The 22,243-nt window shown below is 40.1% G+C and overlaps 2 protein-coding genes across 11 annotated transcripts in view; one reads left to right on the forward strand and one right to left on the reverse strand.

Moving 5' to 3' along the window:
- The window catches only part of SWT1 (SWT1 RNA endoribonuclease homolog), a 45,393-nt gene extending 45,081 nt beyond the window's left edge, over positions 1-312 (reverse strand). For 6 of the 8 annotated variants that reach the window (XM_040566444.1, XM_040566438.1, XM_040566437.1 and 3 more), the window contains exon 1: positions 50-312. In XM_040566444.1, coding sequence (XP_040422378.1) covers positions 50-250 — 201 coding nt within the window. In that variant the 5' untranslated portion in view covers positions 251-312. Of the gene's footprint in view, positions 1-45 lie in introns of all 8 variants that reach the window. The other 2 variants (XM_040566442.1, XM_040566439.1) reach the window with 2 other exon arrangements.
- Positions 296-20,511, forward strand: TRMT1L (tRNA methyltransferase 1 like). Of its 3 annotated transcripts, none has more exons than XM_040566446.1 (16): positions 296-487; positions 2,309-2,461; positions 3,571-3,681; positions 5,563-5,676; positions 6,796-6,860; positions 7,386-7,515; positions 9,399-9,522; positions 10,636-10,715; positions 11,623-11,869; positions 12,861-13,073; positions 14,481-14,671; positions 16,016-16,094; positions 16,887-17,053; positions 18,656-18,715; positions 19,129-19,255; positions 19,359-20,511. In XM_040566446.1, the coding sequence occupies exons 1-16, from the start codon at positions 346-348 to the stop codon at positions 19,672-19,674; spliced, it is 2,319 nt and encodes a 772-aa protein (XP_040422380.1). In that variant the 5' UTR covers positions 296-345; the 3' UTR covers positions 19,675-20,511. The 3 variants fall into 3 exon arrangements, with proteins under 3 accessions (XP_040422380.1, XP_040422381.1, XP_040422382.1); XM_040566447.1 differs by having other exon boundaries at positions 3,571-3,633; XM_040566448.1 differs by lacking the exon at positions 296-487 and adding an exon at positions 605-911.
- Positions 20,512-22,243: the final 1,732 nt, after the last annotated feature.

The following is a 22,243-nucleotide window of genomic DNA, read 5'->3' on the forward strand; positions in this document are numbered from 1 at the left end:
GGCCCCGGCCCCGGCCCCGGCCCCGGCCCCGGCCCCGGCCCGCACCCACCGCCCCGCCGGCGTCGCAACGGCTCGGCTCGGCGCCGGGAGCCTCAACCCCTCGCCCCGCTCCGGCCCAGAAAGCAACCGCTCCCTGCTCCTCGCTCCTCCTCCCCCCGTCCTTCCCCCGCCGCGCAGGGCCCGGCCCGCGGCCCAGCGGCGCTCTGGGAAGTGTAGGCGGTGCTCGGCACCTCCCCTCCCGCCCCGCCATCGCCGCGCCCCCCGCCCGCCTCCCTCCCTCCCTCTGTGCGAGGCGCGGGGATCTCGGTCCGGCCTCCGCTCGCCTGCCGCACGGCCCCGGAGAAGATGGCAGCGGAGGAGGCCGCGGAGGCCGCGCTGGCTCAGCTGCCCCCCGAGCGGGAGCGGGACGAGGAGGAGGAGGACGAGGAGGAAGAGGAGGAGGACGAGGAGCGGAGCCCCGGGGGCGGCGGCGAGGCCGCGGCGCTCAGTAAGGGCCGCGCGGGGGGAGGGCGCGGGCAGCGGCTCCCGGCGGGCGCTGAGGGGGCGGCCGCCATGCGGCGCCGCGGCGTGAGGGGCGATCGCTGCGGAGCGCGGCCGCAGCGCCGAGCCGGGGCCGGTAACAAAGAGCGGCGCTCGGCCGTGCCAGCCCGCCGCCCCGGGCAGCCGCTGAAGGTGCGAGAAATGGGCTGCGGGGTGCCCGGTCACCGACGATGCGGGCTCTTTTCTTGTAGTAACGTTAGCAGCCGCTTCGCAACACGTGCGGCCGCGTGCAGGCCTGTTTCTTCTTACAGTTCTCTTACCAAAAAAATCTTAGTTTTATCTCTTCCGTTAATAAGCTGCGTAGAAACCATCACCAGGCACCACGTAACTCTTTAATAGATGAGTAGGCAAGACATCGAAGTATGTCTCAGGTGAGTTTTCAGCTTTAAAAATAGATCTGTGAGAAATACAGCGATACTCTGAGTTGCAGGGCTGGCCTGGATCTATTTCAAGGTACTTGGAAGAATTTTGCTCTGCACTTTCTCCATTTTTCTAAACTATTTTTCTCTGATCTCTGTCTTCAGGTGTTCATTCCATTCCTCTTTTTATTTCTTTGTAATAGGCAAGATGCATGTCAAACTGCGATGTTTAAAAGCAAACAGACAAGACAAAACAAGGGAGCCTTAAGAACTGCTGTAAGATCTATTCGGGCCTTATCCTGTCTGTAGTAGTGGCCAGAAGTAGATGACTGGGGGAGGAACAGAGCAACCAGCCGACCATTAACGCATTCTCCAGAAATACTTTCAAACACAAAACACCTTGTGGCTCATCATTTTCTTGAGCCAAAGGTAGCGCTTTGGGGTTTAAAAGCCTGTAGTGGATTTCTCTGCAGTATAATACTTTCTCTGGCACTCACAGACTTGCAGCAGCCAGTGGCAGGGAGGTCTGCAGCATAGCAGTAGGTTATACAGAAAACTTCTGCTCTGATTTTCCATCTGCTCTTTTCATTTGGTCCATCCCAGGTTCTGCTGGAGCACTGCTGATGTCTGTGCTCCCCCTGTGTCTCATGACTTTATGGATGTTATGTACAGGCTGAAAAGTCATAGCCTGTTCTATTGTTTCTCCATGGCTAAGAACCTATGCCATAAATCTGTTGTTTCTTGTCACCCTGTGAACAGTATTGAACAATACTGTTCAATACGCAGGCTTTCTGCATTTTTTCCTAGAACTTCCTTATGCTGGGTTTTGGAGAGGATTTATACCTGTTCTTTCAATCAAAATTGTTTTAAAACCCTAAGATTGTAATCCTGATGATGCTCAGCTCAGAGCCCATCCATTCGTTCCATTCATATGTGAAATGAAGATTATTTTTCTCCCATGTTCACCACTTCTCTTTGTTTGTTTCTTCGCCCACTCAAACTCCTTTTTCCAGATTGTTCAACTAGTCATAAACAGTTCTAAACTTATGCTTTTAAACTTCATTTATCACTACTCTATGGTTAAACATATTTGGACTTACTGCTTGCCTGCCTTGTCTTGTGTTGCATTTTGCCAGAAAATAACATGCAAATATTATTTTATTAACTTTAAACATCTGATAATACAGATGGGTGAATGGTTTCTTCTGTGGATTCCAAGAATAAGCAATAATCATTCTGATGTTATTCTCAGTAGTGATTATACAATTTTTCTCCTTCACGGTTGTTAGTCACATTTGCTGTTAGAAGCGCCAAATTACTGCAAGCAAGTGAACTCAGTTGTATAATTCAAGCATATCAATGACAATTTTACTGGTGTTTTCTTGTTTCATTTGCTTGATTTTCTTAAGATGGTGTGATCGACCCTGGAATGGTGAAAAGCAACAACCTGGGTGTGAAAGTTGCTGAGTCAGAAGTGGAAACCAAAGAAAAAGGAACTGAGGAAGAATCCACAAGGGAGTCTGAAAGTAACATTTTGGATGTTTCGTCTGATTATCCAAGAGGTTTGCTAACAAACTATAAGAATATTTGTGTTGTGTGCTTGAGCAAAGGAGGAAAAAAGTAAAAATAGAGGGAAAGAAAGGTAAAGGGAATGTGTGAAATTTCATTTTTAATACATCTGATAGGTATCGATGCTTTTTCCCGTGCAGATGCATACTAAAATTTGTAGATGCCGCTTCAGAATTTGTGCATAATACAGTGGCGAAAGAGAAACCGTTATGTTGGATGAGGTATAATCTGCGTCAGGGTCTGATGCTAGAAGCATCACAGAGAGCAGCGAAAATTGTATCCCAGTGCAGAAACTGGGAATTAGGAATTGATTTTAACCTTAGCTTTAAAACCAACCGCTGTATCTTCATACATCAATCAATTACTTTATTTGTTTCACGTAAGAAAGTCTGAAAGACTAGTCTTGTAAAAACATTGTGTGAAGGTTTAAAATCACTACAGTATCAGTATCGCTATAAACTGAGATGTTCTGTGTGCTATAACCAACAAAATTGATCAGGTAAACTAATTTTCTTGTTTTTAGCATATTCTATGCTGTTCGCATAGATAAGTTGAAAAATGGGAAGGTAGTTTTAAAGGTTCTCAAACACTCTCCTAAGGAAAAAAAAAAGTGATAGAATTTAATGTATCCTGCCTGCACAGTGAATAATTGCAACGGGTCTGCTTCTGGCCAATACTACAGTTTTGCCAGGTAGTTCACGGGATGATTTTATGATTTTATACCGTTTTGTGTGTGGTTCGCATTCTATAACAACGCCATGCAGTAAAGTCACAAGTAAATGGTATGTGACTTGCTCACTTCTGCTTGTTTTTTCAAATGAAGATCATTCCAGTTTGAGAATTGTGATGTGTGTCAGCATGAAAAAAGCAAGTAGAAATATTTGTATCTTATTAAATTACCATTCTGAGGATAAATTTTGGAAGTTGTACCTTCTACTATAGTTTTGCGTGTAAGCTAAAGGATGAAAACAAGTGTTCTAATTGGTACAATAGGCCTTCCCTAGTAGTAGGTTTGAATTGATGGATTGAAACATAGTAGTAAGCTAGAAAAAAGAGTTTTTAATGAAGTATGTTTAACTTCAAAATATCTCTTGATTTTTAGAGAAACATATTTCCATTCAAAGACAGCTTGCTGAACTAGAGAAACTAGCTGACCTGAATGAAGGTGAGTTTACCTTGGCAGTATACCAGAACACAGATCTTCATGTTACAGGTATTTACATTCTTCCTTAGTTTTTATTTTTAAAACATGACATCACTTTTATTTCTTGATTCATTTGTGGTGCTGAAAGATTAAGGGTTTCATAAAAAAAAAATAGTGTCGTCTTCCCCCTCCTTGTTTACCAAATGTTGTATTTCTTTCAGTAAATTTAAGGCTTTAACGATTCCTTTCCATCAACTTTCCTCTGCGTTGTAGCACTTCTGATGTTGGCAGTGTGCATGGAATAGCAAAATGTTAATTCTAGCTATACGTCATCAGTTTAGTCTCATTTATATTTTACTTCAAGTGCCACACAAATATGGAAGCTAATTTTTGTCTTTGTGGTGTTTGAATATCATTTTAAACAGGTATGTCTTCTGTTTTGGTTGTTTCCTTTTTTTCTCTGCATTCAGTGGTATATTGGAGAGTTGCTTGAGAGTGCTAAGTGTTTTTATTACACCTCTTAGTTTTTCTCAGATCGCAGGTATGTATTTAGTGCTAATAGTGGCAGCCCTTGCGACTGAAACTAGTTTTTATTCACAGAACAAGAAAAACATCAGAGTGCACACAGGTACTGCATCGTATTGCTCTTGCACCTTAATCATCTTTTAGAATATCCACTGACAGAAATAATAGCCTGCTTCCATGGCTGTTTAATTTTACTAACAAATATGCCAAGAGTAAAACTACAGAAGTTAGCTTGTTTCTTATTTAATGAGGAGTTGGGTCATAAATAGTTCTTAGGTCTGATATTTATGTTTTTTAGCCATTATTGAATTGAATTAGATGTAGATCCACAGTAGCGATTAATAAATAAATAAATAAATAAATATTCCCTTGCCTATTCTCAACAGTCATTTCTTTCTTCTGCTGAGAATGTGACATTCTTCTGCTATGTGCGTTAACGGACTGACTTGTATTTATTACCATCACCTCATGTATTTGAGACTCAGTAATGTGTGACAGTAGCAGAGTCTGATCAACATTAGAGAGCAGTGGTGATTTATGTGAGCTGTAGGCCGCTGTCGCTGGTTTCAGTGGCATGAGATTCTTCACAGACAAGGTAGTCCACTCATAAAAAGGCCATATCAAAGCAATTTTACTGTCGTGTGAGCCTAAGTAATTATTACATGTTGCCCACATTGTGTGGCATGTTTCAGTATTCATCCTGTACTATTCAAACACAAGCCTGTCTGCTAAATTCTGCATGAGCGGTTGTTTGATTTTCAGCATTGTAAGACCCATCAGCAGATGTATGCACATTCTGATCCATAATTCTTATGTATAAGTGTGCAGCATATGTCTCCCAATAGCTAGTTTTTACTCAGGATAGTACTTCAGATGCTTGAATGCTTTTGTTGTCAGATAATGTCACTCTCACTCTTGTGTTTTTGATGCATGATTTCCAAGAAGAAAGGTTATTTTTAACACTGAGTACAGTATTTTTGCAGCTTAAAAAGTTACCAAGCACTTGTTTTACCCAAAAGCACATTTGGAGGCTCAGGGCGGAAGGAAAGACAGATTTTTACTCTTTAACATCATCAGTTGGGATGTCTTGAAAGTCTCTATAGAGTTCTATAAAATTCTTTCATTCTGCAATGCTCTTAAGAAGTTAGATGGATCAAATGGGTCTAAAATAGAATGTCCAAAAAGTAAAACTAACAGTTGTAGAAGTTGATGATCTTGAAAGTAATAGTGGTTCTGGTCCATATTCCATAAAGTAGAAAGCAGAGGCAATCCATATGTGGTAACGTTATGCACACCTGAAATCGAATGTGCCTTGCAAAATTCGTCTTCGACTCTTCCTTCTTTTTTCTTTTATCAGGCATCTCTTTTGAAATACATGGTAACTGCATCTTACATGTTTCTCATACTTTGTGTTTGTGTTTTTAGATGAAAAGAAGCCTTGTCCATTGTGTCCTGAGGAGAAATTCAAAGCTTGCTATGGTCATAAACTCCATCGTCACCTCCAGAATTTGCACTGGAAAATTTCTGTTGAATTTGAAGGTAAAGGAAGTCATATTTTAACAGTAAATACCAGACGGAGTAGTGTAGGACGTGTAGGACATTATTCTGCATTTTGTCTTGTTAAGTTCTTGTTGACTTAAGCATGAATTTCATGCATCTTGTTGTCAGCTCTCAACTAGAACCATATTTTGATAAGATGAATTTTGCCCTGGGATATAAGATGTAAATGTAAAATAGCTCTGTATTTTCTACATGACAAAATAGTCCCAATTGTGCATTTTCTCATTAAAAGAACAGCAAATGCTTGGCGTTTCATGATAATGAAATAAAACATATATATTTATTTCATGAAAACTACTTTAAAAGTTTTTGTCATATCATTAATAATCAGAGCGATTTCCACCATCACTACCACCACACTCCGCCGAAATTTTTGGCTTGTCATAAAGATTACATAGTTTCAGATAACTACTTAAAGTATTTATTTAATATCAGTATTTTGTAGCTTTTTCTCTCATACAGCCAAACTCTCTGATCTGTTTATAAGATGCATTAAAATCCCTACTAGAAATTTAAGAAGGAAAAGAGAGTGAGCAACATCTGTTGTTTGTTTTTTTCTTTTTAAAGAACTAGAGGTATGGCTTTGCAAGAAATAAAGTAACCAACCAGAATATAGACAACATTAAAGTTAAATTTAAAAATGATCCAACTGAGGTTCTGTTTTTGCATGCATCAGCATGTGTCTTCTCTTTGTTTTTCTTTAAACCACAAGACAAGTTTTTACAGGAGTCTTCACACAAGTCTGTTAGCCAGGTAGCAACACTTATAAGTGTTTGTATTGTATTTTTGAAAGTTATGTACTCTACAGCCTGAATACTCGCTGTATCTCTGTAGGAAGCTAAGAGACTTATCAAAATGAATTGTCTTTGTATGATTTTTGAACACTTCAAAAATTCAGTGTATACGTAGCTGATAAATGTCTCTGTCCATTGGTTGAATGTATCTCGCCATTGTCTTATGGCAGTATTTGGGAATCTTAGTTGAGACCATGCAATAAAAAAAAATCTAAAACATTCTAAATCAAAGAGTTTCTGGTATAGGACATAAGCAATTCTGTTTGCTTACTGTACTGTGTTGTGACATGCATTTGTTCTCTAGGGTACAGAATGTGCATCTGCCACTTACCTTGTCGTCTAGTAAAGCCAAACCTCGTTGGAGACCAGGTAAAATGCTGAATCAGAGAAATATTTGTTGCCCTACATCATGGGTGAAGTGGGTGATTTGGAGGAACTTCTGCAACCCATTCTTAGTCTCAAAGTATGGTGCTCTATCCATTCTGGCAAATGTGCATCAGTTGAGAATATAAAGCTTTCGTGTAACCTTCAAGTAGTTGAATGTAGTTGTCTATCCCTCTTATTTTTGTGGGTAGCTGCCTTATCATGTAGACAGCAGCTTTGTATGGAAGAAGTGAAGGGATCAGAGTGCCCCGCAATGGGTGCATCTCAGTCCCTTTCCTGTGTGCTGAGTAGACGGAGTATTGGCAGGCAGCTGAATGTCGCGGTGCTGCGACAGGACAGCTGTGCTGCCTCTGTGGGAATGATTATTTCAGTCCCCGTAACTATAGATGCAGGATATTTTGTATGTTGTAGAGTTACGGATAGATGACTTCTTCATCTCCCGATATTTAGGGATAGTTTTACTTGAACCGTATTTGTGTATTCTGAAACTGCGTATGTTTTATTTCACAGACATTTTCAAAGATGGGAGCCCATTACCATTGCATTATCTGTTCAGCAACTATCGCTCGGAGAACTGACATGATAGGGCATATTAATCGTCACGTGAATAAAGGAGAAACTGAATCAAGGTTTATTACAGGTAGGTTCTCACTTCTGTAAAATGATCAATTCTTTTATACCATGTAGTACTTGGGTTAGCTATGATACCTGAGTGAAAAGTGTAAGAAAAATTCCAGAAGAAAATTATTTAGGTTTACTAAAGAGAAATCTGCCCTTAATCTTTCAGAACTTGTTTTTTTCCTCAAAGACGTAGGAGTGTTGTGATTTTTTCTCTGCATTAACTAGTTTCTCTATTCTTACTGATAAATAATATTCACTTCAAAAGCAGTTTAAAGTTGTAAATGCAGGCTTCTGCAAAATAATGGAGGACATGGTATCCGTAACACAAAATCTGTCCAGAGAATTTCATGCCTTTCTTTGGCTGTATTTGTTCTTTTATCAGTCTTCAGTAAATCTCTCTAGAATATGAAAATGCTTTGCTCTTTTTAACCAAACTGCATCAACATGAATTTACAAAACAAGATGACTTTCTTCCAGTACTGGAGAATCATGATAGAGGCGTCAGTGTTTCTTTGGTAAATTATAATCCTTGTCTGACTCTCTCAAGAATTAGAATTCTGTTTCTAAACTTGGATAAACTAGATTGAAATGTCATTTTGAATGACTAGAATATCAAGTGTTTAAAATTAATTTTATTTCCTTTATCTTTGTAAGTTTTCTGTTCTCTGCAGATACCAATTTAAAATTTTCATTATTGATTACCTGGTGTGTAAAAACTCGACGGCTTTTTTTGTAATGGCCCAGACTGTTTACTTTGCAAATTGGTCTTTTTTTGTTGTTGGTGGTGGTTTTTTTTTTTTACCCCTCTCTATCTCTGTATAGATGTGTGGATTTTACCTAGTTCTAGTAAAGATGGGACTGGAAGCTATTGAGGATCATACTTAGTTCTGTTATCAGTCTGCGGTTTAGGGAGTAGTAGCTCAGTGTCTGGGGATTGGTTTTCATGTCTAAGAAGCAATAGTAGGACCTATTTCCATGCCTTTAACTTAAATAGAGTTTGTGACGTGAAATACATTAATCTGTGCATCATTCCCTCCAGAGCAGTTAGTACAGAATGGCTGATTTGTCTTTTTTACGTGAAATGCCCGTGGTTATTTTCCCTCATGGAGAGAGGTGAAAGCTACAGATGACATGTTTAATACTGAGGAGGTACTTGAATGAAAGTTGAAGGCTGTAAATGTGGAGCAGGTGGTAGAGGAGTTGAGATAATGTACTTGAAAGCACAGAGGGATAGGCAGGCCGTGCACAGAAAGGTATCTGGTTGAAAGCTAACAAGTTTTGCCTGGTTGTTTCTGGGTAAATTTTGCTACTCTTAGACTGGGGATAAATTTCTCAGGGGAATGACAATGTGCGTTTGCAGTTGTCAAATCAAGAAAGCTTGTTTTGCCACAAACTATTTTATACAAAGCCTAAGTGCTGAAATTGTCCCTATGCTTGTGCTATCTGTACACATTTCATGAAGCTGTTCGGTAACTTACAGAGATTGAATCAAGGAGTTCAATGGTATAAATTCAGCACTTTGTTAATAGGGTTTTAATTACTTAGCAACATACTACATATGAATGTGCAGAACAAGTGTGGTAAGCCTCAGGCTCAGGGGCTTCCCTTCTAAAACTGGAGTGGATACATGTGAGAGCCCAACTGAGAAACGGATCTGGTGTTCTATTGGAAGAAAATTGTGGTAGAGCTCCAGCCTAGTCAGCCACTCTTAAGACTAGAAGATAAATTGTTGCTTCTTTTTTTCCGGGGTGTATGAGTTAACTGATCCATGTGTGCCAGCTGGATTACTGCAGAGTTTAGTCCTTTTGCTACCTTGGAGCACATTTTCAATTTCACGTATCAAATGTGCTAACGTTAATTTCAATTCTCACTCTCCTTCCCACACAATTACTTTCTTTTTAGCTCCTGCTCCCAAGTCATCTCATGAAGTGCTGAAAGAGTCAGACACAGATGTGCAGGTTCTTCCCAACTACTCCACACCGCAAAAAACAGATTCCTATTTTAACCCCAAAATGAAACTGAACAGGTGAGAGAACAGGGAGTGGGAAGATACACAAAAGGGATGGTGACTTTGTAGTGAAGAATATTCATACATTTTGAAAAACAAACCCTGTGAACCCTTTGTTCAGAGGGAAGGAGAAATAGCTTTTTCAGCAACAAGATGGTTCTTGGGATAAGATTCCATTTAGATGTGTTCCATTTTATTTGTCTGGTAAGATAATTTTTGTTAATTTTGGAAAGTTCTCCATCAAAAACTCTTCTTGACAAATAACATGTGAAACCAAAAACACTGTGTGGGAAATACTATTGTCTCTGAAGCAATTAAGGATGTTTACATAATTAGTTTATGCAAAAGAACAGGATTTTAAAAGAAGAGCACACTTGAAAACTCATTTCCTTGTACACACTTTGTATGTTTTTGTGTGTCTCCACAAGATACAGTGGTTGGTGACTGCTCTCTCTCCTTTAACTGAACAGCAGCATACCTATAATTTACAGCTTTCATATTGCAAGCCTTGTTTATATAGGCTTTTCTCTCTTGGGTGCCAAATTCTCAAAAGTTCCTTCTCATATTTGCATTGAAAAAGATGAAGGAAGGGCAGGTTTTTTGTTTATTTGTTTTGTTTTGTTTTTTAAGGAGACTCATAAATTATTTCTATACCACAACTAAAATGTGCAAGCATTAGCACCAAAGCATAGCACTAGGCTTCAGCCTGTGCAGACTCCTCATGTGTTCAGTGCTGTAAATATTTCAGCTTCCAGGTTTAAAGTTAGCTCAGATACATTTGTCAAAACTTGCCTCTGAAGAATGCCATTGCAACTAAGTTTGTGGCTATTCATCTGATTGTGCTGGGAACGGAAGAGAAACTCTACTTACTTCTAAATGCTTACCACTTTTTCCAGTGCTAGAGTAACTGTAAGATGATTCAGGATCCTACTTTATGAATATTCTGATGTGTTGAGTCACTAAATTAAGTATGAAATACTGTCATATCAATTGAAAAGGTTAAAAGTAAACAATTATTGTATTTAAAAAATGATCTAGCTTAGAAGTTATAGAATTATGTTCAAGGGAACAAATAACCAAGAGGAAGAAAAAAATGTTTCTCATCTTACTGTGGCTTTTTTTTCCCCCTAGGCAATTGATATTCTGTGCACTAGCTGTTTTAGCTGAAGAGCGTAAACCAATAGAATGTTTGGATGCATTTGGTGCCACTGGTAAAGTCAATTTCTTTAATCTTTAGCTATTATCCTATACTATGAGACTGCAGAAATCAGTAGTAACTGATACTGTTGTGTTCCTCAGACTGTTCAACTATGCAGTTTTCCTCCTTAGGCCGGCAATCATTGGCTTCCATACAAAAAACACAGCCTTCAAGAGCCTAGAAGTCCTTCAAAAAGATTGTAAATAATAAATCAAAGTTGAGTGATCTGCTTAAAAATTAGTTGCCTTAAAATGTCCTTGAAATACCACCTTACTTAACATGTGACCAGGGTCCCAAATCTTTTGTGACTTTGTAAAATCAACCTCTGGTTAAAAAATTGAAATGAATCCGAGCATTCTCTACAGATTCATCTGTAATTGATTTCAAAAATTCTGAATGTGAACTAAATGTAAAGTCATTCGGTCAGTGTCCACTAACCATCTAGAACAAAAATCTAAAGAAGTCTGACCTCTGCTGCCTTATTATCAGTCTGCTATTGTAAACCCAGGGTTATAGTTAAGAACAGCAGTAGCTGCTTAGCATTTTTCATAAAAATTCTTGGTAATGAATTTATCACTGTTCTGAGCCAGGCCAGATATCACAACTGCAGCCTGTCCTGCACTTCTTCATTGTTACAGAGTTTACTATGGAAGTCAGCAATAAAGTTTGGAGACGGTGTAAGTATCTTCAGGAAGGTGACAAATTGACTACTGCACTTAAAACTTATTGTTGTTACAATTACAGCACTATGTGCTGATGCAGAAGGTCACCAACACAGTTTTTTATGGAACACACCAAAACTTGCATCACACTTCCATATTATAAGCGTTTAAAAGGATGGATTTTTTTCTCACTGATTTCAGTGAACCAGAAAACAACTCGTGGTTTTGTCACGGAGTTACAATTCTGTCTTTCCCTAGGTATAATGGGATTACAGTGGGCAAAGCATCTCAGAAGTTCCGTGAAGGTTACAATTAATGATTGTAATGAAAATTCTGTGACAATGATTCAGGAAAACTGCCATTTAAACAAAATGAAGGTGAAACTGAACACTAAGGAAGAAGACAATGACGAAGCTTTGGGAGGTGGAGAACAAAATACTGACACCATTGAGGTGACAAAAATGGATGCCAATGTTATAATGCATATGAGATCATTTGATTTTATGTAAGTGTTAAAAGTTTATCTTAATAAGCTTTCTGTTTTGCTAATAACATCCCATATCCCACCCCAAGCCCCCACCGTATGATAGGGAAGTTGGAATGAAAGAAGTAACCAACAGTCAGTTGATGATTCAAAAGTAATTGTATTGTCCCAGGACAGGTGTGGAAATGGAACATTAAATGTTTTAGAGATTACTGAGAAAATATTGTCAAAGCCTTCAACATCCAGAATGGAATATAAATATGCATGAAAATTTTAAGCCAAACTATTTTTCGTATAACTTCATTGCCTGTTTGATAAAGAGAAATGTTAAATTTGTCCTTTTTTTCCCTTGAGGCTTTTAATTAGTTAAAAATTCATTCATTTGCATGCTGTTGTATAGGTAGGACTGCATGTTTGTTGCATCGCTTGTTTTAATCCGTTCTGCAGCGTGTTCATCTTCAATTGAAGCAGTCTGCTTCTTTCAAGTTGGACTTACAGACGAATACATTCAAAACCCATACAGACATCAGAATAAATTATTGGATTTCTTTTGGTATTGATTAACATCCAGTTTGTAGCTAATGAAGCAGCATGTATTCAGAGTGAAAATTATGCAATTTAGTACATAAACTGGAATGCATACATTTGAAAAGCAAACTTGTTTTTAGAAGTTTCCTTTTCTTTTAAGGACAAGGATAAGCATCAGGCCGATGTTCTTGTAACATGAACTAGTCAGGGGGTCAGGATGCCAAAAAACAACAACAAATAACTGTCAGTTTTTGTGGTGATGTGTATTTTCCAGTACAGTTCGGCCTTGGTTCTTGCAATTTGACACTTAATCCTCTGGTATTCCAGACTAATTCATGAGAGATGTGCTGTCAGTTTTAATCCTGCTTTCTCATCTTGTTTTAAACCTGAGCATAGGTAAAGATTCTTAAAGTTTTTATTATTTTAACAAAGGTTAGACGGTTGAGCATCTATAGATGCAGAGCAAGACTTGTTTTCATTTCAGACATTTGGACCCATTCGGAACTTCTGTGAATTACCTGGATTCTGCCTTTAGAAATGTGAGAAATCTTGGAATCGTGTCCCTGACATCCACAGACATCAGTTCTCTGTATGCAAAGGCTCAGCACGTTGCCCTGCGTCATTACGGATGTAACATTGTCCGAACAGAGTACTACAAGGAGCTGGCGGCCAGAATAGTAATTGCTGCTGTGGCAAGGTTCTGTTAAAACAAATCGGATCAAATTCTGGGAGAAAATTGTTTTTGATACAAAACTTCAGAGTGCTGCTGTAGGTTGTGCATGTTGAGTTTCCAGAATTCTTTAATTCTAAAAAGCAGACTTCTCGATACGGAAGTTATGTTTCATATGTTATGTGTGCTGCTATGGGACAATGTAAATCTTAAACTAAAAGACGGGGGAAGGTAAAAATGCATAAATGGGGTAGGGGGTTGGGATGGTGGCAGGTTTTTTGTTGTTGTTGTTCTGGTTTTTTGTTTGTTCGATTTGGTTTTGGCTTTTTGGGGGAGGGGTGGGAAGGTGGTAATCTAAATAGTAATAGCCAGACTTGCATATCTGCAAGTTCTTTTGTTCTTTTCTCAACTTTGTGGTCTTTTCAGTGCTGCATAGGACTTTGCAAATGTTAATTAAACTACTTGAGTGGCTTCTAGCTAAGCATTACAGTTACACTTGCTTCAATGAAAACTGAAGTTAACGGAAACTGGCGTTCACTTAAGGTCCTCGTGCTTGAGGTTAAAATGATGCATGTAATTATTAACTTGTGAAATAAGTCTTTTGCATATAGACATTCTTACAAACTTCAGTCTGATAAATAAGTGAAGATAGTAAAACTAGTTCTTAATTGAGGAAGAAAGATAAAGGCAAGAGGATTGGACAACTGCTTGGGGAGAGGGGGAGAAAATAAAGTGTGCAGAGGTCTTAAGCATGCTGGAGCTAAAATGCCCACCTGAATTCTTTTATTAAATTCTTTTAGATTTTTCTTCTTTACATCCCTGCATGTGTTAGGTTGTCCCTTGGGGAATGTTTTTAGATACAGAATATCTGTGTGACCTTCCTATGAAACTGTGTGATGAACTGAGATTTTGGCAAGGGGGGTGAACTTCTTGACTGTTGAAGCAAAGTTTTAACTGTGCTCTGGGTTACATGCTCCAACTCCCCTAAAGGTTTCTTCTTCCTTGTCAGTGCTTACCTACCAAGGAACTGCTCACTTACCTTCCCACAGCCCTTATTTAATTAACACGTGATGATTTAACATCATGTGTGTCCCTCTAAATCTCTACTTTCTTAGATTTTCATGTAGCTTGTTAATGTTTTTGTTACAACACCCTGTCATTAAGCAGGTAGTTGTATAGAAAGATGATGCAGAGGACAGACTGCTGTTTCCAAGTGTGATAAAAAGTTAAACGTGACTTCCATAGCCTTACAGGAAGTAGAGAACACTGCACATTTAAGAAACAACTCTCTCCATATCACTTTCTGAGATCTTCAGTATCACTTTCTAGAAAGTGGATGAGATCAAGAATCTTCGAACGGGTTTAGGTGTCTGCGGAAATGTTAGTCTGCTGAATTCAGTACAATGTGTGTTTGTGTTTGTTCTTCCTTCGCAGAGCTGCAGCTCGCTGTAACAAAGGCATTGAAGTTTTACTTGCAGTAGCTCTAGAGCACTTTGTTCTAGTAGTGGTCAGAGTTTTAAGGGGACCATCTCCTGCGGATGATTCAGCAAAGAAAGTAAGATACCTCATCCACTGCCAGTGGTGTGAAGAGAGAATTTTTCAGAAAGAGAGTAATATGGTAGAAGGTAAATAGATCTTCCATTGATATTCTAGAAGGTCTGATTCCTGGATGTTTGGGTGGCTGGGTTTTTTTTGCTTGTTTAGGCCTTGTTTATATTTACATGCTTTTGGCAAAGTAGTATTCTGTAGTATTTCTGTTTAATGTAACAAGAGTATTGCGTGAAGCGGAAAAAGTATTTCCAATGCAAAATACCTGTTTTATGGTACCAGGTTAGATCCGTTGTGTGTGTGGATTTTGCCATAAATGTACTGGATTTGTTTGTAGACGGGGTGTTCTCCGGCTAGCTTTAGCTGCTGAAGGGTGCTCGATAGGCCCTTGGATCTGTCCTTTCAGTGAAGGGCATGAAGAGTGGGACACCTGTGGCTGCTGTGTTGTTCCTCCATACAGGGGCAGCTTGATGAATTTAGGTGTCAGATTGCTTTTCTACAATATCACATTCCCCCCAGGTTAGGGTCTGTTCTGCTTGACCTTGGGCAGTATCAGTAAACGCCTGATGGAGATAATCCCTGTTGTAGGTGTGGTAGGCAAGGTATGCAGCATTCCTGTGATTTATCTAATGCTTGGTGATAAATCAAGGCAGCCTCTAGGTTAAAAGCCAGCTGTTCGTGTGCAGTCTCTATACACAAGTTAGAGGTGGGAGGCAAAAGTTAAGCTAAGGAGTATCTCCTAGCCAGATGGTAGCTTGAATAAATACAAAAGGAAAAACCTTGGCTTTAGTGTTGCGGGTTCTTGGATACCAACTACTCAGCTGATGGTGTCTTTGAACAAAGTCAGGTGCAACAGTGTGCAATGACCTTCTTATTAAAAAGATTTGGTCCTGTTTTAAGAACAGAAATGAGTAACTGACAAGAACAGTGTTGTGGTAGAGATCTTAGTAAATGAATTGTTTACTTAATGCCTTACCTGCAAGCAGGCTGACTTACGGCTTAGAAACCCTGTAGGCGGCTGTATTTTGTATATGTAACTGACAGATGGTTGCATTTTTTTGTTGTTGTTGATACTATCCTTGACAGCTGCTTATATAATCATGGGAAAGAAAGCTAGTAATTTCCACATTGTTTGAAATCTGCCAAAAAATATAGCGCATTAGGTGGCTTTTTGGTGTTTTTTTCCCCTTCAGTGTCATTTCAACAGTGATTAGAGATCAAGCCATCAATCACTAAATTTTCACAAGTACTGCAGCACTGCTTGTCAGAATTGAGAGTGGTGTTGCACTTCTGCTCTTGTTTACCCTTTCAAATACATCCACTTAAGTAAACTAGTACTTCATATCTGTATCATCTCTCCTCAGCAAAGTGAGCATTGCTGGCTATTTCAAAACAGCTTAAATTCTGTTTTTCTGTTGTAGAAAACCCTTATCAGCAGCTGCCTTGTGATTGTCACGGCAGTATGCCTGGGAAGACAGCAGTAGTTCTTGGTCCCCTCTGGTAAGTACAGAACACAGTGAGGAATCAGGGAATAATTGAGGCTGGGAGGACATCTGGAGGTCACATTCAGTCACATAATAGAAATGCAAGTCTGTTGGATATTTTAGCATTACTAAAGGAAGTGTAGCAATCAGGAGTCATTCAAGAAAGAGTTAATGGATGGTAGTTTCTGAATTTAGTACAGGGTGTTCAGGTTTTGGTTATGTTCATAGAGTCCAAACTGGTTAATATATAACAAATTCACTCTAAATTTTATATTTACTGTGACTGTTTTAATACATCCTGCACAGGAGAACCTGGCTCTGTGTTCTTCTAGTTGCCAAATGTCAAGCAGCTCTATTACTTGGTACTTGCAGAAAATGTATGTAGTAAATCCTTACATGTGCTGACAGTAGCAAATAATACACTACTTGATAATTAATACTTTGATTTCTCACAAGAGAAAATTTTAAATCCTTCACTAAGTCCTTTAATGGTTTCAAAGCAAATTAAAAATAGTTGACAATTGACAGTACCTTTCTTCCAGACAAAAAATAGGGTTAGATGACTTTCTCAACTTAGTTGGGCAAGTCAGTGGTAGAAATAAAATTCCTGAGATGGTTTTTAATGTGACATCAATGCTACTGTCCTTGGAAACAAAGCAATGCTGTATTGCTGCAGCAAGAACACAGTCAGGTGCAGCGCATTGGTGTAATGTCATTGCTAAACAATTTGGGTGAGAGATTTTTTTAAGGAAACTTTTTTTGCTTTCATTAATAGGTCTAAACTTCTCACTTGTCTTGTGTTTCTTAGGTCAGGAGCCCTTTTTAATACTGGATTCCTCAGAAGAATGCTGTTTGAGGCGGTCCAATATGGCTTAGATGAAACTCAGCCGCTTTTGAAGACGTTAGTTTGTGAAGCTGAGTGTACAACTTTAAAGAATTTTTCTACCCATAGTCCTTACGATGAGAACAAACAAGGTAAGAAAACCAGCAGTCATTTTGCAAAAAGTGTGACCTGGTGGTGATTTTAGAGGGAGAATGCTCTCTGATAACTTAATGCTAACAGCAGTGTGAGCATTAGTTAGGTACACGTTAGGTCAAGAAAATATTTGTTGCTTTGAATCTTTGACTTGTCTGTGCTGTAAAAAGAGCATGGTCTGTCAGAGCCAGAGTGCTGGATTTTAACATCTTCAGTCAGTACAGCAGATTGTGAAACAAGTGAATATCGTGCGGGCAGACTGACCACTGTGAAATCCAGCACGTTCCCCACAGGAGCCAGAAACAGCATGTGTCTGTCCGTTCTCTGGTGTACTCTGCTGCCGACTTGGGAGCCCGTGCCATTAGGAAGAGAACTCAGCTGTCCTGCTCTGCATTCTCTGCGGGAATTGCAAATCACAGCACCAAAAGAAATAGTCTTCCATAGGGGAATGCTGTTTTACCATAAAATGAAATTGCTTTGACTATCCCAATGCTGATTGCTCAATCAGATAATGACAGGACAAGGGGGAATGGTTTTAAAATAAAAGAGGGGAGATTTAGATTAGAGGTTAGGAGGAAATTCTTCTCAGAGAGTGGTGAGGCACTGGCACAGGTTTCTGTGGTGGTTTTACCGTGCTAGGCTGCTGAACTCCACCACAACCGCTATCTCACTCCCCCTCCTCAGAAGAGGAGGGGAAGAAGAAAAGGAAAGAAACAACTCACAGGTTGAGATAAGGATAATTTAATTAAAGGAAAAATAATTATTAAGGGAAAATTATTATTAATTAAATAATTTACCTAAAGGGAAAAACCAAAAACAAGCAAAGGCTGTGTGGAAGCACAGAGGAAAGAAATTACTCTCTACTTCCCACCAACGAGCGATTCTTGAACACATCCTTGAAGCAGGGCCTCAACGCACTTAGCCATTGTTCGGGAGGACAGATGTTTTCACAACGAGAGCCCACCTCTCCCCTATTCTTCCTTTTCCCACCTTTTATTGCTGAGTGTGACATCGTATGGTATGGAATATCCCTTTGGTTGGTTTAGGTCAGCTGCCCTGGTGATGTTCCTTCCTCAGCTCTTGCCCACCCCCAGCCTGCTGGCTCTGGGGGGGGGTTAGAAAGAGTCCTGATGCTGTGCCAGCACTGCTCAGCAGTACACACAACACTGGTGTGATGCCAGCGCTGTTCTAGCTACAAGTGCAGAGCACAGCACTGTATGGGCTGCTGCACAGAAAGTTAACTCCATCCCAGCCAGACCCTGTACAGTTGCCCAGAGAAGCTGTGGATGCCCCATCCCTGGAAGTGCTTAAGGCCAGGCTGGATGGGGCTTTGGGCAACCTGGTCTGGTGGGAGGTGTTCCTGCCTATGGCAGGGGGGTTAGAACTAGATGATCTTTGAGGTCCCTTCCAACCCAAACCATTCTGTGATTCTATGATCCCCTGATCCCCTCTAAATTCAGTTACTGAGCTGGTAGGTAAGTTACCCGTGTGTGTGCTTCTTTAGGCTGCGATATGGTGGACGTTCTTTCTGTTTACCTAAGGTATTTTGCCATCCTACTGTTTTACAATAGACTTAACTTTGATCTTTAATTGTATTCTAGAAGAGTGTGGCGTATATATTAAAACACCAGATACTTCAGCAGAATCCTGCGTGTTACACGGTAAGTAGATCATTTGGTGCAACTCCAGCAGCTTCAAATTAAAGTACAGTTTAAGTGATGGCTAAACCAACCTGGTGTTCACATACAATTTTTCTATATTCAATGATACTTAAGTAAAAGTTATTTTCCCACTGAATAATGATTTTACTTTTTCCAGAACCATATTTTCTGGTACAAGCAAAATGCTAAATACTGAATTACGCATACCTGGCCTCACTTGTTATTACTGAAAATGGTGTGTAATTAAATTCTGGCTAGATTTTAACTCTGCAAAATGTTATCTCATATAAACATACATAAAGGTGTGCGGTTGCTATGTGGCTTTTTTGTACTTCCTGTCTTTGGCTTCACTGGCATTTTTTGTGGACTTTACTGAATATTCAACAATTTCAATGGCATTTTTTGTGGTCCAGGAAAAAGAAAAAATAGTGAAGTGGTGCGAAATGCAGCCAAGCGACAAAAATCTGACAACAGTGCTGAGCACCCTGCATTCTACTACAATATCCACAGACACAGTATTAAAGGAATGAACATGCCAAAGTAAGGCTTTAAGTTCCACCCTTATATTACTGTGACAACTAATATGTAGCTTGTATTGAATCAGCCTTACTGGTGTTAACTCCTTTTTAAATGGCTTTTTCAGGTTAAATAAGTTCTTAAACTATCTTTCTGAAGCTGGATACAGAGTAAGTAGGACCCACTTTGATCCTATGGGAGTTCGCACGAATGCGCCCTTGGCGCAATTTAAGACTATCCTTGTGAAGTACAGCACTCCCACATACACCGGGGGGCAGGCAGAAGGCCCTCTCCATCTCACTGAAGATGTCCACATGGGAGACCAGGTTCCAGCTGCTGCAGATGGCAAAGCAGGAGATGCTGAATTTCTGGAAGATACTAAATCTGGAGACACTGCCACCATGTTCACAAACGACTGCTCTACTCACTGTGCAGCTGATTAATGCAAATCGTCTTGGTCAGGACTTGGCAACTACACCCTGTTTGAGTACACCCATACTTCTTACAGAAAGAACTGCATTTTGACAGTTTGAAGCACCTGCTATTTTCATTTGAGAAGACAGTTTAGAATTATGTAGCAGAATTTACCACTGAACACAGCGTGTGTGGTCAAGGTACTCTTGCTGTGGGAATGTCTCTAGACAGTTCTTTCACGCTCACATCCACTTTTACACCAAGGCATTGTGGTTACCCCCAGGTCTTTGTACAGCCTTATTCAAACTGCTAGAACAGAATCCAGAAGAGTGGATGGGGCCAAAAGTCTTAAGTGTTTCTGAACATAAGCTTAGTATAAAATGGACTACCATTCCTAAACCCTGACCTGTTAGAAATCAGAGGGAGGTCATGTTAAGATGGTACAATAGTACAGAATGAAATGTGATGTGAACTGAAGCAAGCAAGAAATTGCTAACTCAGTGCCCTTCTAGCTCCACATTGCCCGTGTAATTCGGCCTTCAGTTCCAATTTTGTAGTTCTACCTACAGGCAAGATCCTAACACAAGTGAGAACAGAAAGGAATGGTTACAAAACTGTTACATAAACTTCAGTTCTTAACCAAACTTCAGTGATTTGTGTTTAGTCACACTAGGTAATTGTCAGAGATTAAATTTGGTTGTATACCACGAGAAGGAACAGTGACCAGACACAAGTTGAAGTTCTGGAAAAATATGTTCATAATACAATCTTTGCTGTTAAAAGATCTCTTCAGTGAATGAGCAAAGATGCAGTGTGTTGGTAGTCATTTCTGATTTCCTTAAATATATGGCAGCATTCCAGCCAAATAAGCTTGACTTTGTCCTTTTTTCCCCCACCCCAAAAAAAAACACCTTTTTTTCAGATACCTGCATATGTTTCACTTGACTATCACATTTGAAGTAGTAATTCCAGTTTTTCACAGGCTTGGTGTGCAGCCTGGCCCAGTGCCAGGTTCTCTGAAGAGAGTGTGGTGAGGGATTATTCTTATTTTCCCATCTCAGAAGCTTTCATTAAGAGCATTAATTGTCACTTATTGACAACTGAGTGCTGAATAAGAGTATTATGACAGATACAATCCTGATAGTGCAAAGCTTAATAAGCTCCTCTCAGTCCAGAATTGCTACTGCCTTTTATAACCATCTTAAATTCATGGCTGCTTCTATAAGAGTTTATTATTTTCATTTATTGCCTTCAAAAATGTAGTGCTTTTCCAAGGATAATTTGAGATCAACTTGGCAAGAGGAGTCTGAAGAAAAAGAATAGTTTCAGTGTTCCCCAATTGTTCTGAACTAAGTATATTTTTTAAGTGGAGAGGATGGTTAAAAGGTTTCACTTGCAGGTAATGCACTGCTCCCTTTAGTATTAGCGTGAGATGTAATCAGTCGCAAGATCACTTAACAGGAGTAGAGGAGCGTGCTCTAATTACAATGAAGTAGGCTAACAAGAAAATGTAACTCATGCCTTTGCAGGGAGTTGTTTTTGATTATTTTTGGCTTCTCCTAAGTAACAAGGTATTGCACATCTGTCCTCTTTGAAGCAGTTATTCCTATATTCTTAGATGGACATCAGAAGTGACAGAGAAAGCAAACTTCCATCTCATCCGTGCAATTCAGGCTTTTTCCTCTTGTCAAATGGGGAGAAGCATCTGTAATCTGGCCCATGGAGTGTCACCTGTTCCAGGAGCCTAGCAGCAAGGAGTTTGTGACTCGGGCCTGTTGGCCTTCCCTTTCTGGTCTTTATTCATGTTGCTAGACCTGCCACATTGCTTGTTGATCAGCTAGGATCGCTCTGGCGATAATTAATCGCTAGTGTTTATTTAGGATTGTTGGCTGGGGGCGTCCTATTGTTTCTTGTCTCTGTTAGAAGGCATGGCCAACATGGTGTCCTCCTGCTGCAGGGAATGGGCTCTGGGGAAGCTCCCCAGCCTGCTCGGCTGCACCTGAAACCACCACCAGCAGGACCCAGAGCTGTTCTGGTGAGCCTGGGCTATCCACGGTGCCACAGTTGCCTGTGCAGAGCCTAAGTGAGGTGGATCTGTTGGCAGGCTCACTGCTGCTTCCCTTCACGTTCCTATAGCCACCACGTATTGGGTCAGGAGCACTTTGCCAGGCACCTGTGCCACCAGCACACCACAAATCCTTGTCAGGAGCTTGAGATAAGCTCAGGCGTGATTTGACTGTTGCAAACCTTTAAGGTACTGAAGTCAGTATTAGGTCATCAGCTCACCTACCAAACAAACACCAAAGGATGATGGAAAATGAAGTTCCTATAGGATGTGGTTAGTTATAGTGGCACTTTGCATGCCTTTTAGCTGAGGCATGTGTCTGTCTACCCCTTGAGGGCTACTGCACGCAGGTGTGGCACAACTCCTGCTTCCTTTCCTGGCATGCTGGGGGTGGTGCTGGCACACAGTACGAAGGACAGAGGCAAGACCTGGGTTGGAGAGCTGTGGAGGAAGTGGGGCACTGGCCCCTAGTACAAACCTCCCTCAGGGTAGTATGAACCTGAGCAAACTTCCACTCTCAAGTATGTTTGACA

The sequence above is a fragment of the Cygnus olor genome, chromosome 8, assembly GCF_009769625.2.
Source record: "Cygnus olor isolate bCygOlo1 chromosome 8, bCygOlo1.pri.v2, whole genome shotgun sequence".
In the NCBI taxonomy this organism is placed as follows: Eukaryota; Metazoa; Chordata; class Aves; order Anseriformes; family Anatidae; genus Cygnus; species Cygnus olor.